The sequence below is a fragment of the Carassius carassius genome, chromosome 45, assembly GCF_963082965.1.
Source record: "Carassius carassius chromosome 45, fCarCar2.1, whole genome shotgun sequence".
Classification (NCBI taxonomy): Eukaryota; Metazoa; Chordata; class Actinopteri; order Cypriniformes; family Cyprinidae; genus Carassius; species Carassius carassius.
The window spans coordinates 5,728,641-5,746,317 of NC_081799.1; the positions used below are offsets into that span (position 1 = coordinate 5,728,641).

Sequence of the window (17,677 nt, forward strand, 5' to 3'; positions counted from 1 at the left end):
TCTTTTTCTTTTTTTCTTCAGACACTGGTCGTGTGGCTGCAAGTGCTGCATTACCACTGAAATGTCCCTTGGGATCCAAACCTTGTAGTGATGGGAAAGAGTGTGTCCTGTACAGCCATGTGTGTGATGGAGAGAAAGATTGCAAAGATGGGTCTGATGAGAGGAACTGTGAACGTAAATGTAAAAAAGGTACAGTAGAAATACAATTTATCCTTATTCGTTGAGGAATTAAACTGGACATTTTTTATATATACTATTTATTCAACCTTCTAGGCCAGTTCCAATGCGCTCACGGCAGGAAGTGTATAGACGTGAAGCTTGTGTGTGACGGCACACCTCAGTGTCAGGACCGATCAGATGAAATCAACTGCATGAAGCTCTCAGAGGAGTGCAGGCACCCGTGTGACAATAAAACCCGCTGTGTTCCTGAAACCTTCCTCTGTGACGGAGAGAGAGACTGTGCGGATGGCACTGATGAAGACAACTGTGGTAGGTCAACGGCATGAAGTGTTTATGGTAGCAAGTTAATGGATAAGGATCTGTGGTCAGTCTCAAATGCACTTGTTTGGAGGCATTCTCGAACAAATCCCATGCAGCGCTGCTGATGATTTTGAAGCGCGTTGATGTGCGCGGTATAGCTCTCCTCTAGCCTACGTGTGCGCGGATGCACTTTTCCAGGAGAAATGCTCATATAAGGACCGATTTTGTCTACGTCATTAGATCCACGATTGAAAAAAGTCGAAACTTGTACCAAACCAAAGTTGTTTGTTCATATTATATATAGGCAAATGACATAATGTATTTTAACAGTGTTCAGTGCAATCATGTAACTTCTTGGTTTTGATATTTTCAGTCAATTATTATTCCTTCATCGTTAGTTTATATATAAATGGTTATACTAAAGCCTGGTTTTCACTTTGACATTTTTTAGTAACACAAACAGCCCTGATTACTCAGTCGTCAAAATAATCCGTAGATTACTGGATTACCAAAATAATCATCATACAGCCCTAGATTAAAATATTTCTAAATACAACTGCGTTTTTACATTTTGTAATTAAGAGACAAATATTGTCATTTAAACAGTTCTTAAAAATAGTATCAAAATACTGTCTTTTTCGAGTGAACCAAGTATGTGTATTTTCTCATCTCGTGAGCCAAGTGTATTGTCACATGCTAGTGTCGATATAGCTCACGATTTTCCAAGTGTATGACACCGCTTTCATTCTTTAGATGAACCATATATTCATGTAAAAGAAAAATCAGTTTGAATAAAGAAAGCAATAACTTTGCCATAGTATCCTTTCAAATGTTAAAGTTATCAGTCATTGCAGTCAGTGGTGTCTGCTCTGATAAAAATCTTGTTTTTGTCACTGGTGAGCTAGCTGAAAAGTGTACCTTTTTAAATGGGAATCATCTGGTTCGAATTAATACTTCGGATATTTTCATCTTTTTAATGCTTAGTTCAGCTTGGACTGTTTCTCACACATGGGCTTTGTTCGTCCTGCAGTTGTAGAGCCCTGTTCTGGAGAGCGGTTCCAGTGCAGTAACGGTCAGTGTGTGGCGCTGGCTCTCCGCTGTGATGGGCACGCTGACTGTCGTGATCACTCGGATGAGAAGGGCTGTCCTCAGCCCCCACACTGTCCTGTGGAGCAGCGCTGCCCCCACACACACGAGTGTCTGCTGAAAGAATGGCTCTGTGATGGAGACCAGGACTGCAGTGATGGGTTTGATGAGAGGGTGAGGAACCACACTGGTCCAGTCATCCACTTCTACGAGAACCTACTGCTTTTGTTGTGTGTAGTGTTGTTGTTTGTTTTTGCCATTGTTTCATATGTGAGATTTGTTTAGTGTTTTTGTTTTTTTTGGTGGTTTTTGTGGTATTGGTGTTTTTGTATATTGTTTTTGCAGTGTGATGGTTTGTTGTTTGTGGCATTTTTGTTTGGTGTTTGTGGTTTGTTAATGGTGTTTTGTTTGTGGAGTTTCGCTTGGTGCCTGTGGAGTATTTTTTGGTGGTGTTTGTTAATTTAGTAGCGTTTTGGTGTTTTTTTTTTTTGTTTTTTTTTTTTTAATGCAGTGTCTCTAATACAAGTCTATTTCAAACTAAGTAGTCCTAAGCAGACATGTTTTCAGAAGGTTACACATGATTGCAATGTATCCATCTGCCCCATACAACCTCTTCTCTTCCTGTGTAGAACTGCAGGCTGACTCCACTGAAGTGTGGAGCGTTCCAGTGGTCGTGTGCATCTAAAACTCAATGCATTGCGATCACATGGAGGTGTGATGGTGTAAAGGACTGTAAAGATGAGAGTGATGAATCTGGATGTGAGTGGGCGTTCGAAATCCGTTCTAAACTCCGTATTAGAATCTGTTCAATAATACTAAAGTGTAAAAATGGCTTGTTTTGTAGGTGGTCAAGTGAAATGCCCCACACACTTGTTCCAGTGTGGAAGTGGGGAGTGTGTGGAGCCAGATCTGGTGTGTAACAGGGCGTCTGACTGTGCAGACGGTTCTGATGAGGGTGTGGGGTGTCTGAAGAACAACTGCTCCAGTCCCAGCCGCCCATCATGCCAGCACTACTGCATCAACACTCCACACGGAGCGGTTAAACATTCATTTATTGCTTTATAGAAAAGATTTATCATAACCTCAATTATCCAAAACACAAATTATCAGTCAAATCAAATGTATATTTTTGATATGTGCAAGATTTAGTGGAACGCAAAAAGCTGTGTTCAAACATCCTCTTGTGTTTCCAGAGATGTGGCTGTAAGACTGGCTTCAGGCTTCAGTCTGACGGTTTAACCTGCAATGACATAGATGAATGTAAAGAGATTCAGCCTGCTGCCTGCAGTCATAAATGCCTCAACACACCAGGCTCCTACCTGTGTCAGTGCCACCCTGAATTTATACTGGAGCCGGATGGGCGCAGCTGCAAGACCGCAGGTATCGGTTTAAAGCAGCTAGCTAGCCTTACGTAGCCAAACTTTTGATTATTACTGCAATATCTGATTCACTTTGCTGCTGTTTCTAGTCAAGTATTACCAGGAAGTAACTTTCTTATATTTATTTTTTTTGAAAGTGACCAACCACAATTACACTTGCATGCCTTTTAAGGGATGGTCTCACCTGAAATGTTACAATAATATATTTAAAATGAATTTAAATAACTGCACACATGGGTGATGCACACAGGAGATGCTGAAAATAGTGGAAATGTACATAAACCGTATCTACTTGCAATCCAATAGTATTTATATTCTGACTATTATTCTTCTCTCTTAATATTATTGTTCTTATGATTAAGTCATGTTTTTTTTTTTTGTGCAGAGGAACCCAGTCTTTTGATCTCTGAGCAGTATGAGCTGTTAAATCTGGGTCTGCGAAGCTCCAGTATCCAAGCCCTCATCGCACCAGGACGGAAGGCCATCTTCTCTCTGGACTACGACCGGAGAGAGCAGAGGGTGTACTGGGTCAGTCTGGAGGAACAGAGCATCAAATACGCCTTTCACGGAGAAAAGGACAACACTGGAACTATCGTCAAAGGTAAAAAAGAACATAGATAAAGAAATAAAAGTAGATACAATGTTATATTAAACAATTTTTTTAAATTGAGTTTTAAATAAATACTAAGTATTAAACTTTAATTTAAAGAACTACTATTAATTAAAAAAAAAAATGTATAGCTAAGTGCAGTGTAAGCACCAAACTAAATCTGGTGCTCTCATGACAATAAGACTTAAAAACTTCTGTTCATCCATATAAGCTGCTGCTAATTCATGTACATACATACATACATACATACATACATGCACGCATACACACATACGCATATACATACATGCATATACGCATACACACACCCACATGCACGCACGCACACACACACGCATACATGCATACATACATACATACATACACGCATACACACATACGCATATACATACATGCATATACGCATACACGCATGCACGCATACACGCACGCACACACACACACGCATACATGCATACATACGTGTATATATATGTATGTATATGTCAATTTTTTTTTTTTTTTTTTTTTTTTTTTTTTTTTTTGTAAAGTTGGTTTATTGTAGAGTGAAGTATGGCCTCAATTAGAAGTAACAATTGCTTGATGTTAAATGCATTTTGGAAGTTGTTTTGGAATATAGGTAAAAAAAAAAAATGGTAAATTATATTCCAAAAAAATATGGAAATATATTTTAGAAAGTCTTCGGCTTACCAAAAAAAAGGTTTGGAAATCCCTGCTGTAACCAAACAATGTTGCACGTTCAGGTGTGAAGTCAGACTCCATTGCTGTCGACTGGATGGGAAGGAACCTTTACTGGGTGGATGGTGTTGCTGGGCAGATTCTAGCTGTGAGATTGACCAGCAGTATTGTAAAGTCGCAAAACTACATAGTAGTTGTGGAACAGGATTTGCATCAGCCTCGTTCGCTTGTGCTGCTGCCTCAGAAGGGGTAAGAAGCCCCTCTTACATGAGTTACGAGACTCAGTGTATGGATGCAGATGAATGTTTCCAGATACTGTCTGCAGGATAATGTTCTGGTCAGAGATCGGAGGTCAGGCACAGATCGAGCGCTCTGGCATGGATGGCTCAGACAGGAAGGTGGTTGTCAGCCGCGGACTCGAGCGTCCTGTCAGCGTGACGGTGGACACATTGACTGACAGACTATACTGGACTGACGAGAAGCTCCGGTGTATAGGCTCAGCAACGCTGGATGGAGAACACATAAAGGTAATACAGAATGCTACAAGAGGGCACAAACAATAAATGGCACAATTTACATTTTTGAACCATTTTTGTGTTTTCAGTTGCTGCAGCTGTCGGAGATGCCCAGTCTCTTCTCTGTGGCGGTGTTTAATGACATGGTCTACTGGTCCGACACGCACAGACGATCTGTTCAAGGGGCCAATAAACTGACTGGCAAGAACCGCAAAGTTCTTCTTAAGAGACCCGGACAGCCCTTCGACCTCAAAGTGAGGATACATGCTGTGCACGTTACTGAATGTCGCCGCAGTCGTCTTCTACATCTGGCGTTACTGATTGTTTCCCCGTCCTGTTCTGTTCTAGGTTGTGCACGCGCTCTTGCAGCCCAATGTGTCCGGCCCGTGTGAGAAGCTCAGGTGCTCTCATGTGTGTTTGCTGGCTCCGGGGCCCAAAGCGGTCTGTCGCTGCCCCGTGGGGCTTCTCTTAGCCTCGGACGGCTTCACCTGCACCACACCTGTGGACTCCTCCTCCTCTTTCCTGATGCTGCTGTCTCCTACCATGATTACACAGGTGCTCCAACCCAAGAACAATGATTTAATGGCTTTTCCTGATTATGGAGTAAAACCTTTGGCATCACACTGTATTATATTCTTAAGTATTTGATGGTTTTAAATTCTTTTTAACTTTCTGGCTGACATTGCCTAGTTAACCAAAAGCCAAAATTGTTTATTTATAAATTGGTAACTAACAAATGAACTATGATCCAATTAAAATATAATTCATTTATTACATTGTGTAATTTGAATTATTTTTAATTGCAAATGTAATTTTGTTTTTAAAAGTAATGTATAATGTTATAATTAAATGAAACAATGTCTTAATTGACATGACAAATAATTACAATTTTTCATTTTTTTGTGTGCGTGTATATACCTGTATGTGTGTGTGTGTGTGTGTGTGTGTGTGTGTGTGTGTGTATATTATATATATATATATATATATATATCTACTTCTAAATTATTTATAATATAATTATTAAATATATCAATTAAACTATATTGAGAATTTTTTTTTTCTCATTGAATTGAATATTTTCACCATCAAATTCCTAAAATAAAATGGTTAAAAAGATTTAAAAATGATTAAAAAAAGTCATGTTCGGTACAAAGTGGAGTTCTAATTTTATTTATACAGGATTGTTTTATTTATTTTATTTATTTGTCATTTTTATTTTTTGTTTATTTATTTTGCAAAAAATAAGAAAAATTAAATGGGTTACATTAAGTCCCCTGGAATGGAAGTTTGGCCAATCTGTAAAAATGTATAATGTGTGAACAATTATTCAAAAGAATTTATAATAAAATAAAATGCTTTTGAATAAAATAAAATGCTTTTGAATAAAATAAAATGAAGTTTTTTTTTTTTTTTTTTTTTTTTTTTTTTTTTCAAAATGCCACTGATTAAGCTTCACTTTTCCTAATCCCTCAATAATAAGCCGTTGTCCCCCGCTCAGATCTTCACTAAGAGCCTCCAGGCAGGATTGGGGCTGAAGACGTGGCCGGAGCACCGTGCTCTGGCTCTGCCGGCCGTGAATGAAGCTTCAGACTTCGATCTGCTCCTCAAGGACCGCACCGTCTCTGTAGCTGACGCCGGACGAGGATCTGTAGCTCAGCTCAAACTCAGCAGCTCTGGGTTCACACCCATCGGTCACGTGCTTCAGCTCAAAGGGGACCTGCTGACCGCTCTGGCTGTGGACTGGGTCACCCGAAACCTCTACTGGAGCAGCGTCAAGAGCCCCCAGCTGTACGTCACGTCCCCCGGAGGGAAATACACCAGCCTGGTGCTGCCGGCTGAGCTGGAGGGAACCATCTCCATCGCCCTGCACCCTCCCACGGGCCGCCTGTGCTTCACCGCAGTGGGACGGAGGGCAGCCCAATCTCTGCCTCAGGTGGACTGCGCTCACATGGACGGGAGCAATCGCACGCTGCTGTGGAGCAAAGCCAAGATGCCTGCTTCACTCGCCTTTTCTGAGAAAGGAACAACGCTGTATTGGGCAGATGTTGGTGCGTTAAAAACAAACATTTAATTACACTTTCCACATTTGGGTACAGATTGATGTCCCAATATTAAAACAAAAATATATTCATATTTTATACACTTTAAGAAAACAAGAACACTTAGTAGTACTAGTATAATATATATATTATGATATAAAAATTAAAAACACTAATATATAAACATTTATTTAGTATAAAATTTTTATGTTTGTTTGGGAGATAGTCTTCTGTATTTGTTGTATTTATTATTTATATTATTATTCTTATTATAAAATACAATTTAATTTATTTGATATGATAATTATTCTTATAAAAGCACTAATACATTTATTTTCATTTATTTGGGGAAATAGACTTATAGTATTATTTTTATTTATTGTACAAAATGCATTTTATTTGAAAATTAAAAATTCATCTTTTATTATTTTTTAGGAAAACTGTTTTTGTTTATTGAAAAATACACATTTATGAATATATTATTATAATTTATATTAAATCCACTAATACGGTTTGTCATCTGAGAAAGTTGATCTAGGACTACAAACTAATATTTGGTCTTTAGCTAGCTTTGTTAAATCAGGCTAACTCTTACTAACTCTATCAAAACAAAAGCAAACAATTAGTTTTTGTAAAAGTTTTTGTGAGATGAAATTTAATGTCTTATCTAATGCTGTGGAAATGATCTCTTCCAAACCAATCAATAATGCTAACGGATATTTATTTGTATTTTTTTCCTTTTATCCAAGGGAATGAAATGATTAGCTCTATTAATATGGATGGCTCTGATTATAAGGAGTACAGCACTGGATCTGCCTTCATTCTGTCTTTTGCTCGTGTTGAGAACATCTTCTTCTGGATCACTTTGGACAACGGTAACTATCTCAGACCTGTTGAGATGTTTTGTGTAGAACATGAAGCCATCGACTTCCAGTCTTTCAACCTTAAAATATTCTATCAGAGTTTAAGTTTGATCTTGATCTTTTTTAAACAGGTACTGCTCAAGTGTGGTACACGGATGGTTTCCAGCCCAAACACATGTGGTTTGAGGTGAAGGCTAACGTCATTGAGCTGAAGGCCTACAGCAGGTCCAGTCAGAAAGGTACTTCTGTGTGATCCGAGGTGTGTGTGTGTGTGTGTGTGTGGAGGGAAGCTGTGCAGCACAGACTCACTCGCCGCTCCTCAGCTTGACTCTTACTGCTCTGTTTTGTACAGTATGTAGTATGCGTGTTGTTTTTGGTGCATGAATGTCCTGTATATTTGAAATGCCCAGATCACACCTGCACAGCAGAGTTCACTGCACCTAGTACTGTATCCCACAGTGTGTTTGATTTGGCCTTACTTTTCCAGTCTGATGAATAAACCATAGTGATTGCAGAATTATTATTATCATTAACAATTTCATTGGTCTGACAAAAGGTAATTTTACATATTTGATTAAAAATATTGATATGTTAATCTAATTTTTTTTACTTTATTGTATCATTTATATATATATATGGTGCTTCTACACTCTTGTTAATCAGCTATAATTTCCCACTGATTTTAGGAACAAATTATGGGTTAGGTTAAGGGGTAGGGATTGGGTTAAAAATATATTTTAATTAATGTCGATCCAGGAACATGTCGTACTTGGCAAAATCATGGCGACTTATACATACATATATATATATATATATATATATATATATATATATATATATATGTATACACACATACATATATATGTGTGTGTATATGTACATTTTCTCGATTGTAATTTTTTTTTATTATCTCCGTCTCTTTAATTTGTTTATTTTTATAGTTTATTTTGTTTGTATCTATCATCATTAATTTGATCTTATTTTAATCTTTATTGTATTCAGTTAATTTTTTTCTAAAATATAATTTTTATTTAATATACAGTTTGTCTGTATTTCTATCTTTCTCAACCTTTTTATTTGAACCTTTATTTGTTTTTAACTATTTTCTTTCTTATTTTACTTAGAATATGATAAGTAAATTAGATCAAATTACATTACTTATTTTTGTATGCATGTTTTTTAATCTATTAACCTATTTAAATTTATAAATAAGATAAAAACATATAAAAAATAACAAGCAAAAATTATTTATTTCGTCTTAGTGTGTGTGTGTGTATATGTATGTATGTGTATATATATATATATATATATATATATCATTCAATATGATATATAACTAAATAAAAAAAAATATATTTTTTTATTTGTTTGTTTGATGTTTCAGTGTGTTAGTCTGAACACAGTTTGCATCTCTGTGACAGAGTGAACTGAACAAGGGAGAATACTATGGAAGTAAAATAATGACTTATGTCTTTGAAACAAAAAAGCATGCTGAATAGCACTAACTGAAAAATAATGCATTGAATTAACAGTACTTGCATTTTAATGCCTTGTATTTCCAGGGCTTGCATCTTTAGGTCCTGAAATTTTATATAGTTGTTTGTTTAAGCTGTGAATATTTCAATTCAAAATATTTCACACACCTTTTCATAATTAAAAAATCAATAATTCATATTCACGTTCCAGAATTCACTTCCAAAATATTAAATCGCTTAAAAAAAAAATATGAAGTATAATATTCGACAGGCAAATTTCGGTCCATTTTATTTCACTTTCCAAATTCACTTCCACAAATTCAGGTGGTTAAAATTCGGCAGATAATTGGCCCTTTCACATCCGGGAGCTGCTGGAATAGCAGTAGAGCACAGAGGCATGATCTCCATCTGCTGTCAGTTCCTCACCAGCAGGTGGTGCAAGCGGCTTCTGATGAAGACCAAAGTAACAGGTGGATTAAGTAATAGTTACAAAAACTGATCTGCAGAAATTAAGCAAGCGCTAGGTAGAAGTTTTGATTATCGGGGCATTTGGAAAAGCTGAGGCACAAGCCATGACACAAAGTTACGGAAACTAAACAACCGAAAGCAATATGTGTCTTCCTTAGATGTAATGTTAGTTCTGTACTTCAGCGTTGGGTAAAACACCATTATAATCTCCTTTGAATGCTGCTTACTTGGAAACAGCAAAGATTTTGAAATAAACATACGCACAATCAGCTTTTCCAAATGCCCCGATAATCAAAACTTCTACCTAGCGCTTGCTTAATTTCTGCAGATCAGTTTTTGTAACTGTATTACTTAATCCACCTGTTACTTTGGTCTTCATCAGAAGCCGCTTGCACCACCTGCTGGTGAGCGACTGACAGCAGTTGGAGATCATGCCTCTGTGCTCTACTGCTATTCCTGCAGCTCCCGGATGTGAAAGGGCCAATTATCTGCCGAATTTTAACCACCTGAATTTTGGAACGTGCATATGAATTATTGATTTTTTTAATTATGAAATGGTGTGTGAAATATTTTGAATTGAAATATTCACAGCTTAAACGAACAACTATAACATTTCAGGACCTAACAATGCAAGCCCTGGAAATTCAAGGCATTAAAATGCAAGTACTGTTAATTCAATGCATTATTTTTCAATTAGTGCTATTCAGCATGCTTTTTGTTTCAAAGACATAAGTCATTATTTTACTTCCATAGAATAACAGTGGTGTATGTAACCTCTGTCTCTGTCTGGTTTTCTCTTCCTGACCAGGGACCAATGTCTGTTCTGAAAACAACGGGGGCTGCAGTCACCTGTGTCTGGCGTATCCAGGTGGACGCTCGTGTCGCTGCGCACAAGACTACCTCTCGGTCAACAAAACCAAATGTGTTTCCAACCTCAAGTGTCCCGTGGGCAGTAAAGCATGCAGAGACGGCCTCAAGTGCATCGCTTTGGCCAAGTTCTGTGACCAGATCCCAGACTGCCAGGACGGCTCGGATGAGGAGTGTGAGTGGTTCTTCATTCTTCTGCACGACTGTCATTCTCAGATTTCTATTTTGCAATATTCTAGATTAGTTTAAAGACTCACTGCAACCGTGTTAATGTGTCCTGAGTAACTGCTAGGCAGTACATAGCCAGTAAGTTGCTTGAGCGGTCTTGTTGGTTGCAAAGGTGTTCTCGATGGTTTCTTGGGCATTGCTAGGAGACTTTTTCTTTTTAGATTATCTGACCAGCAGATCCTTTTGTGTTTTAAAAGAGTAGTTCACCAAAAAATTAAAGAAAACGCTGAAAACGTACTTCACTCTCAGGTCATCCGAGATGTAGAGGAGTTTGTTTCTTCATCAAATCTAGAGAAATTTACATAGCATTACATCTCTTGCTCACCAATAGATCCTCTGAAGTGAATGGGTGCCATCAGAATGAGCATCTGAACATCTGATAAAAACATCACTGTAATCCACATGCAATCCAAAGCATTCCAGTCCATCAATGTCTTATGAAGCGAAAAGCTGTGTGATTGTAAAAAAACAAATCCATCATTATGCCATGGCACCCATTATGCCAAGATATAATAAATGATCTCAGACACATTCTGGGGGGGACCTGATATTACATCACTTTAAAAATGCCTATTTTGAGTGGAAGCAGAAAAAGGCTGTTCTCTTTCATGTATTTTTGCGCTTAAACTGTCAAATACAAGTTAAAAACACAAAGTGAGTTACAAAAACAGTTGGTTATGTCTGTGAAGGTAAACGGCTGGGAAAGAAATCGCATTTTTCTATTAGGTCTGTGTATTAATTGAAAGCAGCGTAATATACAGTACCTACTGCGGTCTATGCTGTTAATATGAACCAAACAATAAAATAAAAGCAGAAAATCCCTCACTGCTCTGGACTGAATAACTTATGTAGATTTAATAAGACATTTCTTCCTAGAATTCTGCTTTTATATGCTGTAGCGTTTTTTTTTTTTCTGCTAATACAGCAGTGTCTGTTAACAGTTGGGGGCGGGGCTTGTAAAATGATGTCATTTTACAGATTCTGTGATCAGCTCGTGATTGCTTATGATTTATTGGGATTAAAAAAAAAAGTAAAGCGCAGGTTTGTACACTGCTAACACATGTATGTTCAAACAAAATGTAAAAGTAAATTTTGCGTTATAGGTGCCTTTTTTTTTTTTTTTTTTTTTTTTTTTTTTTTACTTTTGGCTAAAATATGAGTTCATAATAACAACGCTTCCTTCATTGAAAAACTCCATTCCACATATTTGTTTAGAACGGTTTGGGAATGTTTTGGCTTGTAAACTGTGCATATTCCTCACCTGTTTGAGACCAGATGAATTTATCACTGGAGAAAGTATTTTGGATGGAGATTTGAAGTCAAAAACATCTTCATATCGGATTTGTTTCTTAGGCAGCTTTTCACTTCACAAGCCGTTAACTGGTGGACTGGAGTGGTGTGGATTATTGTGGTGTTTTATCAGCTGTTTGAATCCTCCGTAATGTGCTGCTTGTTGGCAGGTGGCAGTGTGAAAATCAAACCAGGTGTCTCATCCAAACCTGGAGCGGCCCGTCTGCCTGCTCTGGGCTCTGCTGTTGGCAGTGAGTCGTGTGAGGCGGAGCGCTGCAGCGGTCACGGGACGTGTGTGAGTGTGGAGGGTGAGGCGGTGTGTGAGTGTGAGGAGGGATACAGCGGGGATCTGTGTCAGAACGCCGCCTCCAGCAGCACTGCGCTCGCCATCACACTCACCTTTCTCTTCGGAGGTGCTCTGATAGCCGCCGTCATCCTCAAGAGGAGGTTCATTTCTTAATTATAATAGATCTGGATTTTTATTAAGCACATACTTGTATTATATATATAACATGTATTGCACTACTCATATTTTGCACAGACTGCACATTATTCAAGCTATTACACTGTAAACGGTCTAAAGTTGTTACTGTACAAAGCACATAGATGCTAACTGCACCCCCCCCCCCCATTATATTTGCAGAAGAGCACAAGCAGCTCGGGAAGAGGCCACAGAAAAACAAACACTTGTGACTGAAGTGGAAGAGTGCACAACCTACTCTCAAAACTTTGCTAATGAGTTGTACGATCCTGATGAGGTACGGTACGATGAGGTTCCTGTAATCTTATACTAACGCGTGTGTATATATTTATATGTATGACATTCTTTTAGAGAACAGGAAGAGAACGTTTACACGGCTGTTTTGCATACAGTACAATGACAGTAAATGGTATGGGATTAGAATAGTTTTCTTTTTATGTGGTTTAATTCCTGATAAATAGATTATGATCCACAAATAAATGAGAAATGTACAAAAAATAAACATTCACAAATAAATAGGGTAAGATTTGTGAGTTAAATTTATAAATATACATTTTTTGGATCTCTATTTTTGCAAATAAATATATATAATTTTTTTACTTCTATAATAGCCTAATCCATTTATCCAAAAATGTGGAACATTTATCTTTTTATTTTCGTACAAATTTCATTGTATGGAAAGGAGCAGCCTGGACATTCTGCTAAACCTCCCCTTTTGTATTCCACATAGAAAATATGGTCATAGATCTTGGGAATGATGAAAAATCATTATTTGTAAAGAATTAAAAAATTTCTCATACATTAACTCATAATTTAATCTTATGACTCTTTTTCTCTTTCCTGTAGGCTCTGATTACTCCAGCCATTACCACCACTGTTGTCAGCTGATGCATTTTTATTTATTTATTTGATCTAATAAAAAAATATATTATTTGCAAGAAATATGGTGTGCCTCACTTTTCAGTAAAAATGATTGAAAAAAAAATCTACCATTTCATGTTATTTTTTAACATGCAAAGTCCAATGTCAAGAAAAGAGCTTGTTGCATATAAACTTGCCAAAGATGTCGAAACGGCAGGTACTTTCTCAATAAATATTGACACAGCATTTCACAAAAGAAGCCGCAGGGTTAATGCCAGAACAGAGATCTAATGGGATTGTGAAACCAAAGAGAGTCTAGTTTGTATTGGAAGTCTTAAAGTAATTATAATGAATTATAGCCTGAAACTACTTGTACTTTCACATGCAAGAAGCAGATCTGTGGTCTTGTGTCCTATTCTTGTGCAATGCATGTTGTTCTAACACACATTTACAAATGTAATTCTACAGTCTTTCTCGTTTTATAGTTGTGTTTCCTATAACTCTTAAGTTCAAAGCTTGGAGGTCTTTATTTCTTGGTCATTCGAGTTGCTTATTTAAATAACCTGCTGTTCCTTCTTTGGCTTCAGACTCTTATGCACAACACAAAGTCTTGTTCGGTTATGCAAACCCAGGTCTACTTTAAATACTTTTGCTCGCCTTTCTCCAACCCATCCCCACATGAAACCTGAACAAGAGAAAGAGGCTCGCTTGTGTGAATCCGTTTCTATGGAAGGCCAAAAGGGCCAAAACGTGTGAAACTGTCGCGTTAACGCGTATTTACGTGTTAACACGCAATTTACGCGTTAACGTCATTACGCGTTAACGCGTATTTACGTGTTAACGCGTAAATTGCGTGTTAACGCGTAAATGGCGTGTTAACGCGTACCTAAATTTGGGACATTAGCACCACCTACTGGTTTGGTGCTGCTCTTGCTCAAACACAGAGAACCTAAATTAAGCTTGTAAATAGCAGTTTTTAAGGTGAAAATACATGTTCAACAATGACCTTTCAGAATATAGGTTACAACTAGGCCTACATATAATTACAGCATATTTTAAATTGGCCTCTGAAAGTCATGACCATTTTTACAATCACAATAGAAGTTGTGTTAGGATAATATTACACATTTCCTTCAAATTGTATTTTCATGTAGCCTACACTCCTACTGTAGCATATTTCTAAAGCATCTTTTTATAATTTAACTACTATGCATTATTTGTTAGAGAGCCCCTTCTGATAACACATTAAGCCTTGTGAATCTGATTGATATATATCGTATATATATCAACACACACTTTGCACATTATACATTATAATGTGTAAAAAAAGCTACTTTCAATCACCTCGCGCCCAACGACCTACCCACTGTAGATATTTAGTGGCAGGTGTCTTTTTGTCATAAACACAGGAATTTTGTGCAAATATACTGTCTGTTATTGGAAATGTAAAAAAAAAATTCTTCCACTTGCTTGGGCGAGAAAAAAATCTCTTGGTGTGACTAGGGCTCTTACTGGCGCCCCCGGCTGTTTGCGCCCTAAGCAACTGCCTAGTTTGCCTATGCCTAGAAACGGCCCTGGCTACATGTGTGTGAGTATCTCTCTGTTCTGGAAATTATTTTGAGTATTAAAGAAACTTTCTTCATCATCCTGTTCTAGTCTGTCTTCCACTCAGCGCGTTTTGACAATAGCCAGAACTTAGAGTTGTTTATTTTTTTACAACATTGTGTTATTATTTATTTTATTAACGAAATGTCAATCTTCGTGTTTATAACAGATCGAAGATACAATAAAATACAAAAATCTTCAAGATGCAGCCTACAATCGTATAACGGATTGTCACCTTATAAACAGTCATTTGTGTGGTGGAATAAGCAATGCTATATGTTAGCATCTTATGAAAATTTATTTTGTGATTTTATTAGTTAATTAACTAATTATGCTAACTCAGTTTAATGTAAGAGCTGGGAACTAATTAGGCTACTAATTAAATCATGTCAGCTATTTAATGGGCTATTGATTAGAGTTGCCATAGACTAAATATTTTTCCTAGGGTCATTCATTTAAGCACGGACTAATCGCATGTTTATATTCAATCCTGAGTGCAAAGCGCATGCATATTGCCGCAAAGCACCGGCAAAAGTGGGCTAATGATAATAAATGTGTCTGAAAAAATTACATAGCATTTTAATTGTTTATTAATAGTGTATTCTTAATCAGTGTTGGCAGCAAATTTATCTCCATATAATAGCTGTAAAGTATAGATGCGCAGATGGCCTATAGGCCTATAGCCTATGAGTCATTCCACCGAAAGGGAATGTCTTTTCTTCTGTCCCCAGGAATAAAATAAAATAAAACAGCAATAAAATTGCATGAAAAAATAACTCTAAAATACATTTTATTATTAAGCCTAATGTCCATTAAGCTAACTACAAATTTTAAATATATAATTAAAAACATTAGGATAATAAAAACTACAAAAAAAGAAAAAAAAGAAGCATTTTCTGCATGTCCCCATTTTGGCAATTGAGTGGAAAGGATAATAGGCTATGTATGAAAATATGTTTGGAACATCTAACTACACTAACTACCGGAATTATGAACGGCATCTGATCATTAGACTGTAAATGTCATTTTTGTTATGTCATATAGGCTATTAGCTATTGAGGTTTTGTCTTTAGACCCATACAACGATATTCTTGTTATAGGTTATGATATAGGCTATTACGGTCGGTGGTTATAGTCCATGTCTTATGTTATGTTTCTTTCTGTTTCCCTTCTGTGTCGCTCTGCCTCTATGAGCGCGCAGCTCTCTTTCTCATAGGTTGACGGCAATGAGGAGAAGAAACGAGAGAGAGATGCGTTCCAGACAGAGAAGCAGCGTCTTTGTTCTATGTTATGTTTGTTTTGTTATGCTTTACGAATACGAATTATTTTTCCGCATAGCCTAGTTGTTGTTGGCTATGTTAGATTATCTCAACCAAGCTTATTCAATGTTTTGTTAGCACAGACTGTTAGACCTTACCATTTTTTTTTTTACAGTAAAATACTGGCAACACTGTTTTAATGGAAAATGATATTGTCAGAATATGGCCTTTATTTAGGCTACCGCAAGGGTTAACACTTAACAGTGCAGTTATTAACAATAAAAACTGCTACTTTGGGTAAAAAATGTCGTCCTGTGTTCCGTCTTTCAAACTTCTCAACGTGCATGCAGTGTAAATAAAGCCGTTGCATCAATGAAATGATAAAGTTAGTGCACGGCGCAAATTTAATACGAAAAAATAGAAAATCTGTTATATTTCATTTATTCAAATGTTTGTTTCTGAAGTCACAATTTAGCACAATTAATTTAAAAAGGGGGAGAAAAGGCAACTATCCATTGATACTGGAAAAACAAGAAAAAGTATGTCTGGTTTTAATTTTTAATTTTTGCATTTGCATTAGGCTCTGAAAATTTAATTGTGAAGTGCGGGTCCCTTAACTAGGCTATTTCTTATGTGCTTTTGTTTTGTTTGACTGATGGTGGCTAGCCTACTGGCTGAATGTGTAATTGCAAAGATGATTACTGAATAATGGTGAGGACTCCAAGTTTTGACTGTTGAACAATAAAAAAAGTTAAATTACAAAATAAACTTTTTCATTGCTTCTTTTCCATCTACTTTTTTAATATTAATGATTATATACCAACATAATTATCAGGTCAACAAAATAGAAAAGCTATGAAAAGCTATGAAATCCAGTGGTAAAATCACATCTTAAAAAAAGACCACCACCGAAGACTATAATTTGACCCAAGAAAAGCCCTGTATTATTATTATTATTATTAATAACAATTAGTATTAATATTATTATTAATAACAATTAGTATTAATATTATTATTAATAACAATTAGTATTAATATTATTAATAATAATAGGCCATATAGCCCCGTTGAGAAGAATTATGGGTAGAATTCGAATTCAAAATTTCGCACTAAGAAACGCCGCCGCCGTCCATTGGTTAGGAATCTGCCCGCGCATTATTTAAACTCCATTTTGTGATTTGAGGTCTTCGTTTTCGACAATCAAGATATTGAGACTTTGAGAGCTGATGGAGCGACACAGAAGGCTGAATTCTCTGGCAGATAGGTTCAGTTCTTTGATTCAAAACAGACTGGCAGAAGACGGAGAAAATTCTGCAGGAGAAGGACTAATCGACAGGTAAGCCTAGTAATGCTTGCTTAACTTGTAGGTTCGCATGGTAGAATGGGTTCTTATTCTTCTTTTTCTTATTACGGTATTATTATTATTGTTGTTATTATTATTATGCATACGTTCTAAAAAGCCTACCCAGCTAACATGAGTCCAGCGGGCCAGT

General features: G+C 36.8%; 1 protein-coding gene across 3 annotated transcripts in view; it reads left to right on the forward strand.

Moving 5' to 3' along the window:
* Window positions 1-10,724, forward strand: part of si:dkey-88l16.3 (low-density lipoprotein receptor-related protein 2) — a 35,977-nt gene extending 25,253 nt beyond the window's left edge. For all 3 annotated transcript variants that reach the window (XM_059539629.1, XM_059539630.1, XM_059539631.1), the window contains 15 exons: window positions 22-189; window positions 274-489; window positions 1,511-1,740; window positions 2,196-2,325; window positions 2,411-2,604; window positions 2,760-2,946; window positions 3,331-3,546; window positions 4,299-4,482; window positions 4,559-4,760; window positions 4,838-5,002; window positions 5,097-5,303; window positions 6,247-6,796; window positions 7,537-7,662; window positions 7,782-7,889; window positions 10,402-10,724. In XM_059539629.1, the coding sequence (XP_059395612.1) occupies window positions 22-189; window positions 274-489; window positions 1,511-1,740; window positions 2,196-2,325; window positions 2,411-2,604; window positions 2,760-2,946; window positions 3,331-3,546; window positions 4,299-4,482; window positions 4,559-4,760; window positions 4,838-5,002; window positions 5,097-5,303; window positions 6,247-6,796; window positions 7,537-7,662; window positions 7,782-7,889; window positions 10,402-10,709 (3,191 nt within the window). In that variant the 3' untranslated portion in view covers window positions 10,710-10,724. The remainder of the gene's footprint in view (window positions 1-21; window positions 190-273; window positions 490-1,510; window positions 1,741-2,195; window positions 2,326-2,410; window positions 2,605-2,759; window positions 2,947-3,330; window positions 3,547-4,298; window positions 4,483-4,558; window positions 4,761-4,837; window positions 5,003-5,096; window positions 5,304-6,246; window positions 6,797-7,536; window positions 7,663-7,781; window positions 7,890-10,401) is intronic.
* The last annotated feature ends 6,953 nt before the right edge of the window (window positions 10,725-17,677 follow it).